Raw genomic sequence first — 16,107 nt, 5'->3', positions numbered from 1 at the left:
CATTTGCGCACTCGCTTTTTGGCCTCTCTAACCTTTTGCGCATCTCTGTCCAAAGAGACGGAGACAGCAAAAGGAACTTCCAGCACTTGGATACTTGTTTCTCCTTCCTCCCACCGGTACAAGACCCAAAGGAGGTCTACTCACCAGCAGGCTGCTCTCAGCGTCCTCTCTGGCTGACATCTTCAGTAAAGGTGCAGACAGGAGATATGCAGGGGAATCCAGCCTTTAAATTTTCAAATTTGGCGCCGACACGCCCCCTTTAAGCGAGGCCCTGCCCCCCACGTGACGCATCCGTGCTGACGTCACGCTGCCGCGCCGGACCCGGGGGATACGCCGCATACACAGGGACGCCGCCGACTAGGAGACACACATGGAGCCGCTGCTGCGCGCACGCCGACCGGACCGGCACCCGAGTCCCTCTATCAACGCTGGCATACCTCTGCCTTGATGTGCTGGATCCCCGCTGGAGTCGCCGGCGTTCCAAGCCCTCCAGGTACCGGGGCTGCTTCTGCCAGTACGACTACCCTCTGGGCAGCGTACTGGGGGAGGATTTCCACAAGGGAAACAGTGCTGGGTAGATCCTGCGGGTGAGGGTCCTCTCGTAGGGTCTCACCCGCGCAAGCTCTGTCAGCCCGACCAGAGAGTCGTTCCCCCACGGGCAGACAGGCTGCATGGGAGTCTTCTTTTTCCTTGTTCACCTCCAGCATACACCTGGAGGCTCCGCTTGGACTGTCCTGTAGGGACAGGAAGACACTGGTGAGCCGGTGGTGGGAGTTACCTTTTGTGTTTTTCCGCTTCCTGTCCCAACAGGTGTCCAGCGGACAACCTCCAGGTGTATGCTGTCAGGATGACGAGGGGAAATGTAGCACTTCACGGGTCCATAGGTTATAATAATTTAAACATAGTCAAACTATGCATACATTTCATTCCATTTAGGCTAGTATGCGTTTCTGAGTGTGTAGCCTACTAAATTTTCCTGTCCCACAAAAAAAAAAGTATGCAAACGTACACTATTTTATTTTTTTTAACATTGCAGTCAATGTAAAAACGTTAGGCTGTATGTTACCATAGACTTTAACAAATAAGAGGTTGAACTACAAAACTTTATTAGAAAAAAAAAAGTTAATAGTGAAAATGTAAATGCTTCTCTTAAACCGGCTCAAAATGTATATCATGAATATGATTTTAAAAGCAGAAATGTATACTTAAAATTCATGCATTTTTACACTTTATTGCTTGCAATGTACATGAAAGTGCCAGTGTGGACGGGGACCTCACAGAGAAAGGACTCCTTAAGAACTTTCAACTATCAGCTAAGACAACTGCTACAGCAAAAATTAGCTTGTGTTGGACAGACTCTACAGGCTACATTAGGAGCGGCTCCTTATCATCACCGATAAGACATGTCAACAGATCTACCCACCGAATATTCTAAAGGTCATCCTCATGCTACCAAGACAGTCATGAACTCTACAAGACCATTAAACGCGTCTGGTGGTATCCAGCACTAATATGTGAGCAGCAGATCCTTTAAAGGTAACTTGCCATGTCCTTTATATGGCCTCCCCTAAAGGCAGCATAAAAGTACTAACAGACCTGATGATTTCTGCAGTCTGTCACTTACAGGACTAAGTGTAGAGGTCATTGAGAATTTACAAGTTGTTCCTTGCTTAGGGAGGACAGCATAAAGAACATGAAAGTTCCCTGTAAGTTCAGAAGTCAGGCCTCCATGCATCAGACTTGTTTTTTCAGCAGAAGCCCAATTCGATTATTGGAGAATTTGAAGGCCAAGTCAACATCTTGACCTCATTATCATGTTCCTCAAGCAATTCTTGCAGTTTCTGTAGTGCGGCAGAGCTCATTATCCTGCTACAAGAGGCCAGTGCTATCAGTGAATACCGCAGACATGAAGAGCTCTACTTGGTCTGCAATAAATGTTTATGTAGCTTGTAGGTGTCGAAGTAACATCCACATGAATGTCAAGACCCAAGGTTTCCTAGCAGAACATTTCTCAAAGCATCGCTTTGCCTCTGCCAGGTTGCCTTCTTTCCATGGTGCACCTAGTGCTGTTCTCCAGTGACAAACACGCATCTGATGTATAAGATGATATAACTCACCAGAACTGCCCGCTTTCTTCCATTGCTCCATTGTTCAGTTCTGATATCTATGTGCCTATTGTAGACGTGTTCGGCAATAGATACGAGTCAGCATGGGCACTCTGACCAGTCTGCAGCTACACAGCCGCATAAGCAGCAAACTACAATGCACTGTGTGTTCTGACAACTTTTTAATCGTAGCCAGCATTAACCTTTTCAAAACATTTGTGGTACAGTAGATCTTCTATGGGATCAGACAGGATGGGCTAGTTTACACTGCTCTCAAGCGTCAGTGAGCCTTGGGAGCCCATGATTCTATTGCCACTACACCTTTGTGTAGTGGCTGACGCTTCTAACTGCAGGCACAGCTCGCGTTGATTTCAGTGATAGCCGTACCTGCAGTTACAAGCACCGCTGCTTCAGCTCCGACCTCTGTGTATTTGTGACGCTGACAACATGCTCTGGCTCAGCTGATCGGTCGGGGTCCTGAGCGACCGACCCCAGTCGATCAGCTATTAATGACCTATCCTGTGGATAGGTCATCAATAGTATTTTTCACGGAAAACCTCTTTAACGCTATGTTCACAAGTTCCGTATTCACTGTGAGAAAATCTGTGGAGAATCCGAACCAAATGGGATGTGGAATTTGCCATAGATTTCACCTCTTCATTTGATGGAGTAAAAACCGTAGTGAAATCCACATCTTTGCAGTACACCAATTTCTTACGATCCCGTCCACAATGCCTGTACTGTAAATGACGTGACTTACTGCAGAAAATTCCACTGCGGAACATCTGTAGCATTTTTAACACGTGAACATATTTGTACACGCTGTGGAAGAACCATGATAACTGCATGCGTATTACCATTAATTGCCTGGCTACACCTGAACTTAATACTGTTGTAAATGTCAAGTCCAAATGCAGGTCACCCCCTCATTGAGAGACGGCAGCATAATTGACATGTCGTGGATTTGAATTCCATGCCACAAAGAAGTTTCCGCACAGGTTTTGTGTGGGTTATTTCCGCACAAGATTTTTAAAATCTTGTCCTCTTTGCTGCTACTGTGAATGTAGCAGAATTTTCGTGCAGAGGGTCCGAACGGAAATTACGCAGCAATTACGCCCCATGTGAACCCAACCTAAAGGTTTATTTTTTCAAATTCTTAAAACTGGGGTGTTTTTTTTGCTACAGTTCTAATAACATTTGTGTTAATTATTTTTTGTTTTAGTGTGCTTCTGCAGAAATTGCGGCATGAAATACCCCATAAATTTAGTTGATAGATACCTTTTCGGAGTCAACCTTTCCCTTTGTAAACTCCAGCTTCCAGAACTGTAGAGCCTGTTCTAGCGTCAAGCCAATGCCCTTGAGGAACAGACCGTATTGCATACGTCCACCGTGGCGGAGGTGATGGTGCTCTCTCAAGGACTTGTGCAGTTGGCGCATGCAGAGGGGAAATGATTTGGAGGATAGCTGAAAGAAATTTAGATCAGATTATAAAAAATACCAGAATTATACCATAACTAGCCAAAGCTCTAACACAGTATAGGATTGTAATATTTAAAATGTATATAATGTGAAATCACACACACATACATATATGTACACACACATACACAGACAATAAAGAAGGCCCAAACTTACTGCATCAATTTGGTCGAGAGAAATTTTTCCTGTATTTCTTTGTGAACTAAAGTCTTGCCCAATGTACGAATGACTATAGGTGGAAAAAAAAAATATTAGAAGCTGTATGCCAATTCACTGCCAAGTTGGAAGTCAAAATCTAGACAGAAAATCTAATAGTTAGGTTAATGGAAATGCAAAATAAACATGGGACCATGTTAATTTGCTAGAAATGCCGAATTCTGTCTAAAGATGGGTTCACACAACATTAATGCTCAGAGCAATCATTTACTTTACTGCTCCGATTTCCAAAGTTGCTCTACAAAAATGAATGAAAGAAAACCAAACTGGCTATTATGAATAACAATGGCAATTTTTTTTTTTTTGCATTAGGGCCATTGTATTTTCTCCTAGAGAAAGCTTGAACAATGGGTGGCAACTAACAGAATGGTATTTAACAACGAGAAATGCAAAGTCCCTACATCTGGGCAAGAAAAATGAAAAAAGCACATACAGAATGGGAGGAATTGGGCTAAGCAGCAGTACATGTGAAAAAGACTTGGGTATACTAATAGATCATAGACTGAACATGAGTCAACAATGTGATGCAGCAGCCAAAAAGGCAAATACAATTCTGGAATGTATTAAGAGAAGCATAGAGTCTAGATCACATGAGGTAATTATCCTCCTCTACTCTTCCTTAGTCAGACCTCATCTGGAATACTCAGTTCTGGGCATCCCAATAAAAAAAAAGACAGACAAACTGGAACAAGTTCAGAGAAGAGTTATCAAGATGGTGAGGGGTCTGCAAATTATGTCCTATGAGAAACAGTTAAAGGATCTGGGGATTTTTATTTTGCAAAAAAGAAGGTTGAGAGGAGACTTAATAGCTATTTACAAATACCTGAAGGGCTGTCACACTGCAGAGGGATCAGCCCTATTCTCATTTGCACAAGGCAAGACCAAAAGCAATGGGATGAAACTGAAAGGGAGGAGACATGAATGGAACAGGTTGCCACGGGAGGTGGCGAGTTCTCCTTCAGTGGAAGTTTTTAAACAAAAGGCTGGACAAATATCTGTCTAGGATGAACTAGTGAATCCTGCACTGAGCAGGCAGTTGGACCCGATGACTCTGGAGGTTCCTTCCAACTCTACCATTCTATGATTCTAAGTAGGAATGGAGTTCAGCCAAGAATATGTGCGTACCCCAAATATACAGCGATGTACATACAACCTTAGCTTTCTGCATTTGTGAATTGGTTCTCATTTCTCAGCAAACAAAAAAACAAATGTGTTGTGTCCAACTATTCTAATTCAGTGCAAATTATATGTAAAAGTGCAATTCTGACTGTGTATTTTTTTCTTTGATGACGTTCACCGTGCCAGGTAAATAATTTGTTACTTTGATAGATCTTGTTCTGGGGTCTGCTCCACCTCCTACATTTCCGGCCTCTTCTCCAGTATTGGCATCGCACATGTGAGGATTGTGTGGACTGGGTAAGCTTTGCCCTTGGCGGCCTTCCCCTCCAGTATAACCCTACCTGCAGTCGGTAGTTTCTTTATCAGTCTGTAGCTCATCATAGCAGTCATTTTTCATTGGCGCTTGGACCACTTCAGCTTCTCCAAACCTAAGCGTCTTCATGTTATGTACACCCTTTCCAGAGAATTCGGTTAAGAAGTGGCCACCTGCCCCCTTTGTGGACCCCTTGGTTTCTCGTCTGGCAAAGCACACCACGTTGCCGATGAGTTATCTTTTCAGAATCAGTGCAATAAGAAGTTGGAGTCTTCTGCCAAGTCCTCCTTTAAATTTGCCTTCAGATTTATTTTTGCATCCTCCTGGATCAGTAGGGCCTTGCTAGAATGGGTGAGACACTCGCACCATGGCATTCACCTGAGGGCGCCTCCGGATATCGCTCATAAACTTTCCCAAGCCGGAAAGTATAATTGTGAAGCTCTCGGTAGCTCTTTGCCACACATTATGGCTCAAATCCTGGTGGGCTGGAGCAACGTCTAAGTCTCTAACAACCTCCCTTTCGTAGGCTCTCGCTTCTTCGGTAGTCGCTAAATGAGATAATATCGGAGTAAAAGCTCCCACCTCCCTCAAAAGAGATTAAATTGTTAGTCCTTATCCTTTTGTCGCTCAAGTCCTCATTCTCCGAAGAAGCAACAGTCATCACAAGGTCAGAGGAAGAAGCCTCATTTAAAGCACGTACCTCCCAGCATCCCTGTCCTTGGGCTTCCAAGCCCTCCTCAGCAAAATTTTCTTCCTTATAAAGGGGGACACACACCCAAAAACTACAGAGGGGGTGTCTTTGGCTCTTCCAGAACATTTGGCTCTCACACACTCAAGAATCCTGGGTGTGCAAGCTGGTTTCTTCAGGCTATGCCATCAATTTTGTTTCTTTACCCCAAGATTGCTTCTTTCCTTCGTGTTCTCCATCTGACTTCTAAAGCTTCTGCATTTTTCTTGGCGATTCAATCTTTTCTTGACCGAGGGGGCACTGTCCAATGCCCCTAACCAAGCACTTCAAGGGTCTTTACTCAAACCGATTTGCAGACCCAAAAAAGGATGGGTGGGTTGGTTCGTCCAGTACTGGACATCAAGCACCTGAATTGTTTTGTCAAGGTGCCCCAATTTCAGATGGAGACTGTCATAGCTTCGATGGAACAGGGAAAATTCCTTTTGTCCGTAGACCTCTCTAGAATGCGTAACTCCACATCCAATTCAGCCCCGAACCCATCAATGTTTTCTGTGATTCGCGATCCACTCACCATATTTTCAGTTTGTGGCCCTCCTCTTTGGGTTAGCCACCATTTTACAAAGGTCCTAGCATACCTAATGGCCCCCCTCCATGCCCAGAGAGTGGTGGCCATCCCATATCAGGACTGTGTTCTGATCAAAATAAAACCTTGGGAAGCCAACCTCAAGATCCTATGCATTGCATTGGACACCCTCACTTGTTTTGGTAGGGTCATCAACCATCCCAAATTCACGCTGGTTCCCTCCCACCAGCTGACTTTTCTTGGTCTGTCTTTCAATAACATTCACGCTAAGATGAGGCTTTCAACGGACAAGCTTTGGACCCTTCAGCAACACACTGGCTCTCTTCAGCTTCACCAGGCAGATCACATATGCGATTCATCACCACATGCGAGTTCTGGGCCTCATGGTTTCCTACTTCAAAGCCGTTACATACAGCCAGCTCCACAGCTGCTCGCTTCAGTGGATTATCCTCTTGCAGTGGAACAGTTCGCAGGACTCGTTGGATCACCAGATATTCCTTCCTCTTAAAGTTCGTCTTGCCATGCAATGGTGGCTCACCTACCAGAATCTTATCCGGGGCTTGTCATTTCTGCCCCTGCAGTGGAAGGTTGTGACCATAGATGCCAGCCTCTCAGGCTGGGAGGGAATCTATCTTCAGCTGCCTGGCAGTTCAGGGCTGCTGGCCTGTTTTGGATTCATCCCAGCCCATAAACATTCTGGAACTCAAATCCATCTACAGGTCCCTCAGTCACTGGACTCAGATCCTGGCCAATCTTCATTTGATGGTGTGGCTGTTGAAACCACAGTCTTGAAAGCTTGTGGTTTTGAAGAATGTGTCATTTGTACTATGATCAGTGCCAGGAAACTACAGAGTTTGAAAAAGTCTTTCCTGTGCTGGTACCAATGTCATCAATTTCAGACAATGCGCTTTTCCTTGTCTTGTGTCCTTTCCTTTCTCCAAAAAGAGATGGGCCTATACCACAGCTCTCTGAAGGGGCAAGTTTCTGCGCTCTTATTTCTTTTTCAGCACACCTTAGTCTCTAAGGCTGCAGTATGTACCTTCTTCATTTTCCCTTTATACCTTCTTAAGGTTCTACAAGATGGACATCTTTGCATCTTCTGATGCCGCTATAGGCTGTTGAATCCTGCAAGCAGCAGTTATCTGTACACATTGTTAACCTTTTCTTCCTCTCCTGGGGACTGCTTTAGAACATCCCACGGTCTTTGCTGTGTCCCCTAATCACACAGATGAGAAAATAAGATTTTTGTTACTTACGGTAAAATCTCTTTCTGGTCTCATTCACTGGAGACGACAGCATTCACCAAGATGTTTGCGTTGAGGATCTGGCTGTTGCCCATTTGGGCGTTCTCCTCTGCTGTTCCATATAGTTGCACTGACTGCTTCTTGTTGTTCATCTGTTTTACTGTTCAAGCTCGGTTTCTCCTACTGTTTGCATACAAACTGATTTAGCTTAGTCACTGCAGAAGGAGTATAGTTGTTAGGAGGAGCTAACACTGTTTTTGCTTAGTGTCTGCCTCCTAGTGGCAGCAGCTATACCGAAGGTATTTGCTGTGTCCCCCAATGAATGAGACGAGAAAGAAATTTTATGGTTAAGTAACAAAAATCTTGTTTTTTCTTTGATATTTTCCAAACCATTCCAAAAACGTTGTACATTTAAAAACATGAATTGAGATCTGATTTATTCCTGGGTGGTGCTCTATGGAACACAAGAACACTTATAAATAGCTGTATACATAAAAGCTATTATAACAGCAACTAATCAATATCTCATTTCATCAATTGCAAAATCTGCTCAGACAGATCTTGAAGAAAGAAAATGGATAGTTCAAGAGTACAACTAATCACTGCCCAATCACAAAACATTTTCAATTATTTTCTTTTTTTTTAATTAAAAACACACTTTAAGCATTAACTCAAATGGAAACTCAAGGTAGTCCAGTATTAAACTCAATTAAACTAATCCAGTATTTAAAAAACAAGCAGCCAGCAGTGTCAAATTAATTACTTGCATGCTGCGCTACAGTTTTTCCACCGCTCTTCCTGGCAGACTTTTACCAATTTAGAAACAAACAAATCAGACAGAAAAGAATACAAATGCAGGCACAAAGATAAATAGCACCATAGGAATGAAAACGCTTTAATTGCATTGGAAAACACATCTAAGAACTACTAAACTCCCTACACCCTTGTGGTGCTCTCCCATGGTACTCTCAACGAGAAACATTACTCCCACCCCCGGAATTACGTTGATGGCCACTAACCCAGCCAATCAAACTGTACTGAAGACTCAAAAGGGGCAAGAACCTCAAAACTCTGTCTGTACATGGGTATTCTGGTTCTGCCCACATTACTAGTCATATTGTAAGGCCTGTTTAAAGGTCGGATATTGACTCATAGAGTAGCTACCTTCCAATAGCTGGCGCGGTGGAGGATTATTACATCACTGATCTGCATATCAAAACTACTGAGAGAATCTGATTAGGTACTAGGAGTAATACCAGTGCTAAGATTAGCAGCCCTCTCTCTAAAAATAATATTTATTTGTATAGTGCCAACTTATTCCGTAGCACTTTAGAGGCACATGGGGAACACAAAAATTACAGAAATTACAAAAGTTACATGTGATATTCAAATATTTGGAAACAAAGGGGGTGGGGTGATACAGAAGTTACAGGGGCAGGCGGTGGAGCAAGGGGGAACACAGCAATGCGACGATAACATGTGATATACAGTTTTTTTGGGACACAAATGGGGTGAGGGTAATACAGGAGGTGTGGGACAGTAAGTGTACATGATAGGCAAAAGTGGAAAGTCATAGGCAGGGGCAGAGGGCATATTCTGGGGATGGGGGACTAGATCAGGAGGTTCGGTATGCTTCTATGAAGAGGCGTGTCTGAAGTTCCATGCGTCACGGAAATGCTATCTACTGTAAAGTTACATACCGTGTTTCCCCGATAGTAAGACACCCCCGATTGTAAGACGTATCGGGGGTGTCAGGGGGGTCGGCCAATGTAAGCCGTACCCCGAAAGTAAGACATACCGTAGAAAAAAAAAATCATTACTCACCTCCCCCGGCGTTCTGTCGCGCTCCGGCAGGATGTCGCTCGCTCCTCGTCCCCGGAGCAGCATTGCTTTCTGAATGCGGGGGCTTGAAATCCCCGCCTCCAGAAAGCTAATACACACGCCGTCAGCCAGTTACAGAATGGCTGTGATTGGCTGAAGGCGCACGTGGCTTCAGCCAATCACACTATTCAATGACATCATTGAATGGCTGCGATTGGCTGAAGGCGCACGTGGCTTCAGCCAATCACACCCATTCAATGATGTCATTGAATAGTGTGATTGGCTGAAGCCACGTGCGCCTTCAGCCAATCACAGCCATTCAATGCTGTCATTGAATGGCTGTAACTGGCTGACGGCGTGTGTATTAGCTTTCTGGAGGCGGGGATTTCAAGCCCCGCATTCAGAAAGCAATGCTGCGCCGGGGACGAGGAGCGAGCGACATCCCGCCGGAGCGCGACAGAACGCCGGGGGAGGTGAGTAATGATTTTTTTTTTATTATAAGACATACCCCGAAAGTAAGACATAGTCTGGCTTTTGGGGATAAAAAGAAAGTAAGACACTGTCTTACTTTCGGGGAAACACGGTAGTATATGTATTTAAAGAAAACCTTCAAGTAATTAAACTAAAATGCTCATGTGACTAAAAACAACTATCACACTTAGGCCTCATATCCACTGGATAAATCTATTTAGGAAATCTGTGCGGGTGTCCCGCACGCGTGATCCGCGCCCATAGGGATGCATTGGACACCCGCAGGTAAAAAAGTACCTGCGGATGTCAATTTTCTCTGCTGCGCGGACTGTGTGCGCGGGAAAACACCCGCAGCATGCTTCATTTTCTGCGGGTCTTCCGCAAGCTTCCATAGGAGCCTATGGAAGCCGTCCGGATCCGCGGTACACCCGCAGCTGCTCTCATTTCTGCTCTCCGGCGCGGGAGAGCAGAAGTTAAAAAAAAAAGGGAACACATTCGCTGGGCAGAAGTAAAGATGATCCGGCCGCGACGGATGGGAACACGCAGTGTTCGGACAGGTGAGTTAATTCAATTTTTCAGACCTCATGTCCGCAGGAAAGGAGGGACCAGCTGCGGGATTCTGCACGGAGAATCCGCGCGGGCCCGAATTTCCTAGTGGACACGAGGCCTTAGAGCAATCAAAGTGGTGCAGAACATTTCTTGTTCTTGCTTTACACAATAAGAAACGTACCTGAGGTGACTAAGTAAAGGCTGCAGTCTTTCATCTGACTGAACTACTGGCAGTGACCGAGCTGACAACTGAAATAGAAATAAACAATTAATAATTCACAACAACAGAAATGAGACTGTAGCTGACTAATAATATACCTTAAGCCATGTCTATCTTCTTACACTTAATGGGGGTTATCTGAACTACTCAATTTTTATGTAAAGAAGCTCCCCATGTGTAACAAACATGCCTATAGCCACCTCTCCCGATTCCCCGCTGTGTCCAGCGCCGCAGCAGTTTCCCATGTGATATAGTGTTTACAGGCTGCAGCAGCCTGTGTATGGGACATCACAGACTGGGGCAGCCAATCACAGACCTCAGAGGTGGACTTAACCAGCTGACTGCAGGAAATATACAGTGATGGTGAGGAGAATGTAAATGCAGCACTGGAGCTTCAGGGAACCAGGACGGGTGAGCATAGGATCGTTGAGGATTTCTGGGCATGGTTTGGCTTTACTTGGAAAACCGTTTCATTTGATTTCATATTTTGAAGTAACACACTATTTATATACTGCCAGTGTTCTTAAAAGTGGGCCAGTTTTTCATGCACACAAACTAATTTATGAAAAGCTGCCAATAATTATGTATGAGTGCGGGAAGCAGGGCTCACATGTTTAATTGGATGAGTGGTATGTAAACAGTATGTAACAATTCTGAAAGTAATATGGGAAGTGCATATACGGTGCCAGAGCTCAGTGTCTCCCCCTTTATGCAGTACTCCGATAAGGATGTGTAAGACCTGTGCCTTTAAGTAGATCAACTGCCCTGTTTTAGGAATAAACACTTTCCATATTTGAGAGTGTTTGGTGTTGAGGCGGAATAAGGTTCAAAAAGCGCATTCAAAGCTATACTTTCCTATCCGTAAGCAAATATTTCTGAAATATTGCTGAATTCATGATTTAATTTAAAAAAGAAAACATGTTTCACTTTTCTGCCCTTTAATTTCCAGCATGCACATTACTGAGCACTACAACACTTTCATTCAATCTGCTGGTTCTGAAGAAGCCAAAGATCTCATCTGTGCTGAAACAGATCTCAAATGGGAAATTTACTGCATGACTGACCTCCCAATTCCACACCCTTCCTGCGTGAAAAGAATTCAACTTCACACAATCCAACAATTGAAAACCTCAACATTCAGGTTTTGTTACAAAAAGGATAAAAAATAAAAAATCAGTTGAAGACATTGGAAATTTAAAAAAAAATAATTCTGGACTAATTACAACTACTGGAACCTGTATCTACACATAAAAGCAAACCTACAAAAAGTTTATCCTAAAAATGTACTGCGCGTTACGTTCCTACACAATAAATACAATTTTAGTAGTCTAAGAGTGGTTATACTTTACTGCTCCGTTCGGGGAGCAGGAAAGGGGAATCCTGCGGCTGGACGGAAGTGAACAGTGCTGGACGGACCCCATTGACAATAATGGGGTCTCTGTCCGCTTTCTGATGGAAGCAAAAGCGCAGCATATAGAGCTTTTTCTTACGATATTTTGAGCTGGATCTGTGATGGAACCTCCGACCAGAGCTTTCCACACAGATGTGAAACCGGCCTAGCAATCTCTTTAACCCCTTAAGCATATGGCCTATTTTGGTGTTGAGGACGCATCGATTTTTGAGGAATTTTCATCTACACTTTTCAAAAGTCCTAATTTTTTTTCTTTTTCCGTCGATATGGCCATGTAAGGGCTTGTTTTTTGTGTGGCAAACTGCAGGGGTTTTTTGTACCATTTTTGACTAGGTTTGATGCATTATAAAACCTTTGTTAATTTTTTTGGGAGGGCCGAGAAAGAAAACATAAATTCTGCATTTTTTTTTCTGCAGCTCTAGGCCTCATGTCCATGGCATGCACAGATTTTTCATGGGTATTTCCACAGCGAGTCATCATTAAATTGATTTTTTATTGCTTGCGGGAGATCACGGATTACGGGTTTTTTCCCGCACTGTAAAAATCCGCAACCTCCACCTCCCTGCCTTTTACCCACTTTCCAAATTGATTTGAACCTTAAAATCCGCAGTAAATCCGCAAATGTATTTGCAGATGCACTGCGGATTGTAAGCTCCCATAGAGATTAATAGAGCACATCCGCGCATGAGCTGCGGTAAAATGGAGCATGCTGCGATTTATTATCCGCAAATAAAATTAAAAACAAATCGCAGGTGTTAATTGAAGTGTGGACGCCCAATGCTTCCCTATGGGTGGCTTGATTTGCGGACATTGGGCCTTAATCATACAGTATAAATGACACAATTTTTTTCTTGTTTGCTGGTTTGATTTAAAAAAAAAAAATATACAAATTTTTTCATTGTTACCGTCACATTTGCTCTAAACGCAATGCACACCATGCCCAGGAAGGACGTCAATGGAAGGCTGGAGGGAAAAGGATAATGGAAGGGGTATACACACACACTGGAACAACATAAACCAAAGTGTGCATACAACAAAACAGACTGAACAGTAAATGGGGCTTGTGAGCAGACATCCAACAACGGCTGACAAACGACAAACACTTACCACACATCAGCAGATGGAATAACTAGTAAATATGAGGTATTAGTGCTTGGCTAAAGTACGAAAGCTCACGAGCCTATGACAAGGGTCCTCGTTGTCTCACAAGTCCCTACTCTAAACAGACAACTTAAACCCCAGGAAGTCCTGCCTGCAAGCGGGGCGATCATCCCAATAGGGACAGCCCCTTGCTGGAACCTAGGGTGCTGTCTCGTCTTAGACGATAAACGACATACAAGCTGAACAGGACACTGTTCACACCAACAGATGAGGGAATCCCACCCAGAACCTCATGCATGCAGCAACAGCAAACAATATGCATGACTCCAAACACCAGGTTACGGAGAGGGAATTAAGAGAAAGATAAATAACCAGCTCCATTTTGGGGTACATACAGCAATTTTTTTTTCGCTTTTATCTCGTTTTTTTGGGAGGCTAAATGAATAAAATAAGCATTTTTGATTTAAGGGATTAGAAGCCTGTCTCCAATCACTGCATACTTTTGGCACCGTTCACACTAAATTTGCAGGGCACATAAAACTCATTATATATCAGCAAATTTTTTTTTTTTTGGAGCCGAACAACAAGAATACCGGAAATGCTGGACCTGGCATCAACCTAATAGCACTAGACATTTATTATACAAAGGGGTCCATTACGTTTCTGACATAAGCCCAGCATTTTTCCATATGCAATAAGGCAGTATTCTGCACAACTTTGTCTGGGACTGTATACCATACCACATCTGTGTTGGAGGCTCCGGCGTAAGCTTGTAAAAGCTCTACAATTTATTGTACGTATGCACAGTACTGTGCAAGAGTTTTAGGTAGGTGTGGAAAAAATGCTTTCCAAAAAAGAAGTGATAATAGTATATTTTTGTCAATTAAGAAAATGCAAAGTGAATGAATAAAAGAGAAATAAATATCAAACCAATATTTGTGCCCTTCAAAGCAGCATCAATTCTTCTATGTAAACTTGCACACAGTTTGTGAAGGAACTTGGCAGAGAAGTTGTTCCAAACGTCTTGGAGAACTAAGCACAGATCTTCTATGGATGTAGGCTTGCCTAAATCCTTCTGTGTCTTCATGTAATCCCAGACAGACTCAATGATGTTGAGATCAGGGCTCTGTAAGGCCATAACATCACTTCCAGGACTCCTTGTTCTTCTTTACACTGAAGACTGTTCTTAATTACATTGGCTGTATGCTTGGGGTCGTTGTCCTGCTCTAGAATAAATTTGGAGGCAAATAAGACTGGTATCTGACGGTCTTGCATGATGGATGAGTATTTGTCAGCAGCAAGGACACCATTAATCCTGACAAAATTCACAACTCCTTTTGCGCAGATGCAGTCCCAAACTTGGAAGGAACCTCCACCATGCTTCACTGTTGGCTGCAGACACTCACATTTGACCCCTCTCCAGCCTTTTGGCGAACAGACTGCCTTCTGTTACTACCTTGTGTCCTGTTGCTGTGCTCAGTCTTGCTATGGTATATAACCTGCGACAAGAATCTTTCTTCCACTACCTCACCTATGTAGCATAGTTTGGCTGTTCATCGCCCACTTTTAAGCCTCCTACACAGCGGTTTTGTGTTTATGACAGTGTTTCAACCTATGCGAGAAAATGATGATCATTGTCCCTGTTTGATATAATCGGTCAATCATACACTTGACAAATCCTACAAAATCAGTGACTGCGCAAGTGTACCTAGAAGAATTGATGCTGTTTTCAAGGGAAATATTGATTGGATTTAGATTCCTTTTTGTTCATTCACTGAGCATTTTGTTAATTGACAAATGCTAAAAAACTATTAACGCTTCTAGCCTTACTTTGCAGAGTTTTATCACACCTGCCTAAAACTTTTGCATAGTACGGTATATGCAGATACCTTTGTTTTGATGAAACTAGTTAATGTTACCAAATCTCCCATTTTTTTTATATCAAATGCTTTAATTAGGTTACAGTGAAAAGTGACATCAATGCCAAATATGAATCAATATATAATTTGGGGTATATTCACACAGCTGTAATTTCAATTTCTGCTCTATTCACAAATGAAATTGCCCAAAACCATCTGGATCGCAGCAGAAGCAAGTTAAAAATCCTTGTTTAAAACAGTTTTACTTATTTAGTCTTTTTTAAAAGGGTTGTAAATTTATTTTTTTTTTAACTCCTCATGCCCCAATCATACCAAAAGAATCTCCACTCACCTCCCCAGGGACCCAGCACATCCAATGCCGCGCCTCTATACTCCAAGCCAGCTCTGTGTTCAGGCTGCAGAGGTAGTCTGATGCAGCCAATTACAGATCTTGGTGCTTCAATGCGGAGGTCTGTGATTGGCTGCAACAGCCTGTTATGTGCCGTACATGGGTTGACTGCAGCCCTTAAGCACAGCACCTGACCAAAGGATGCGGCGCTGCAGACACCCTGAAAAGGTTAGGCTTGTTTATTATACTTTGGCATGGTGAGTGCGAATTTAAAAAATACATTTTGACAAAAAATTGTCATGAATTAACCTTTTTGCTTACATCACAGCAAAACAATTAATGTTTGGGTGCTGCGACAAATTATTTCATATAACAAATATAGTCATTATCTAAGAGCCTTAATATTTTATATGGCCTGACTCGGAACATGGCAAAGCACCAACGCTGAACAACTACTACTTAGTCACATTTAAGTCTGATTATCTTCTGACCGCATTTTAGAATATCCCCAATATCTGGTAGTCATTTTCAGTCCATGCCATTGAAGATAGCTGCTTTATATCATTTAGCTCATGGTCC

General features: G+C 43.2%; 1 protein-coding gene across 2 annotated transcripts in view; it reads right to left on the bottom strand.

Moving 5' to 3' along the window:
• Nucleotides 1–16,107, bottom strand: part of PRIM2 (DNA primase subunit 2) — a 110,478-nt gene that overhangs the window by 49,116 nt on the left and 45,255 nt on the right. For both annotated transcript variants that reach the window (XM_066604150.1, XM_066604143.1), the window contains exons 8-10: nucleotides 10,770–10,837; nucleotides 3,741–3,813; nucleotides 3,384–3,569 (exon numbers count right to left, since the gene is read on the bottom strand). In XM_066604150.1, coding sequence (XP_066460247.1) covers nucleotides 3,384–3,569; nucleotides 3,741–3,813; nucleotides 10,770–10,837 — 327 coding nt within the window. The remainder of the gene's footprint in view (nucleotides 1–3,383; nucleotides 3,570–3,740; nucleotides 3,814–10,769; nucleotides 10,838–16,107) is intronic.

The sequence above is a fragment of the Eleutherodactylus coqui genome, chromosome 1 (assembly GCF_035609145.1).
Source record: "Eleutherodactylus coqui strain aEleCoq1 chromosome 1, aEleCoq1.hap1, whole genome shotgun sequence".
Classification (NCBI taxonomy): domain Eukaryota; kingdom Metazoa; phylum Chordata; class Amphibia; order Anura; family Eleutherodactylidae; genus Eleutherodactylus; species Eleutherodactylus coqui.
This window is presented reverse-complemented; position numbering and strand designations above follow the sequence as displayed.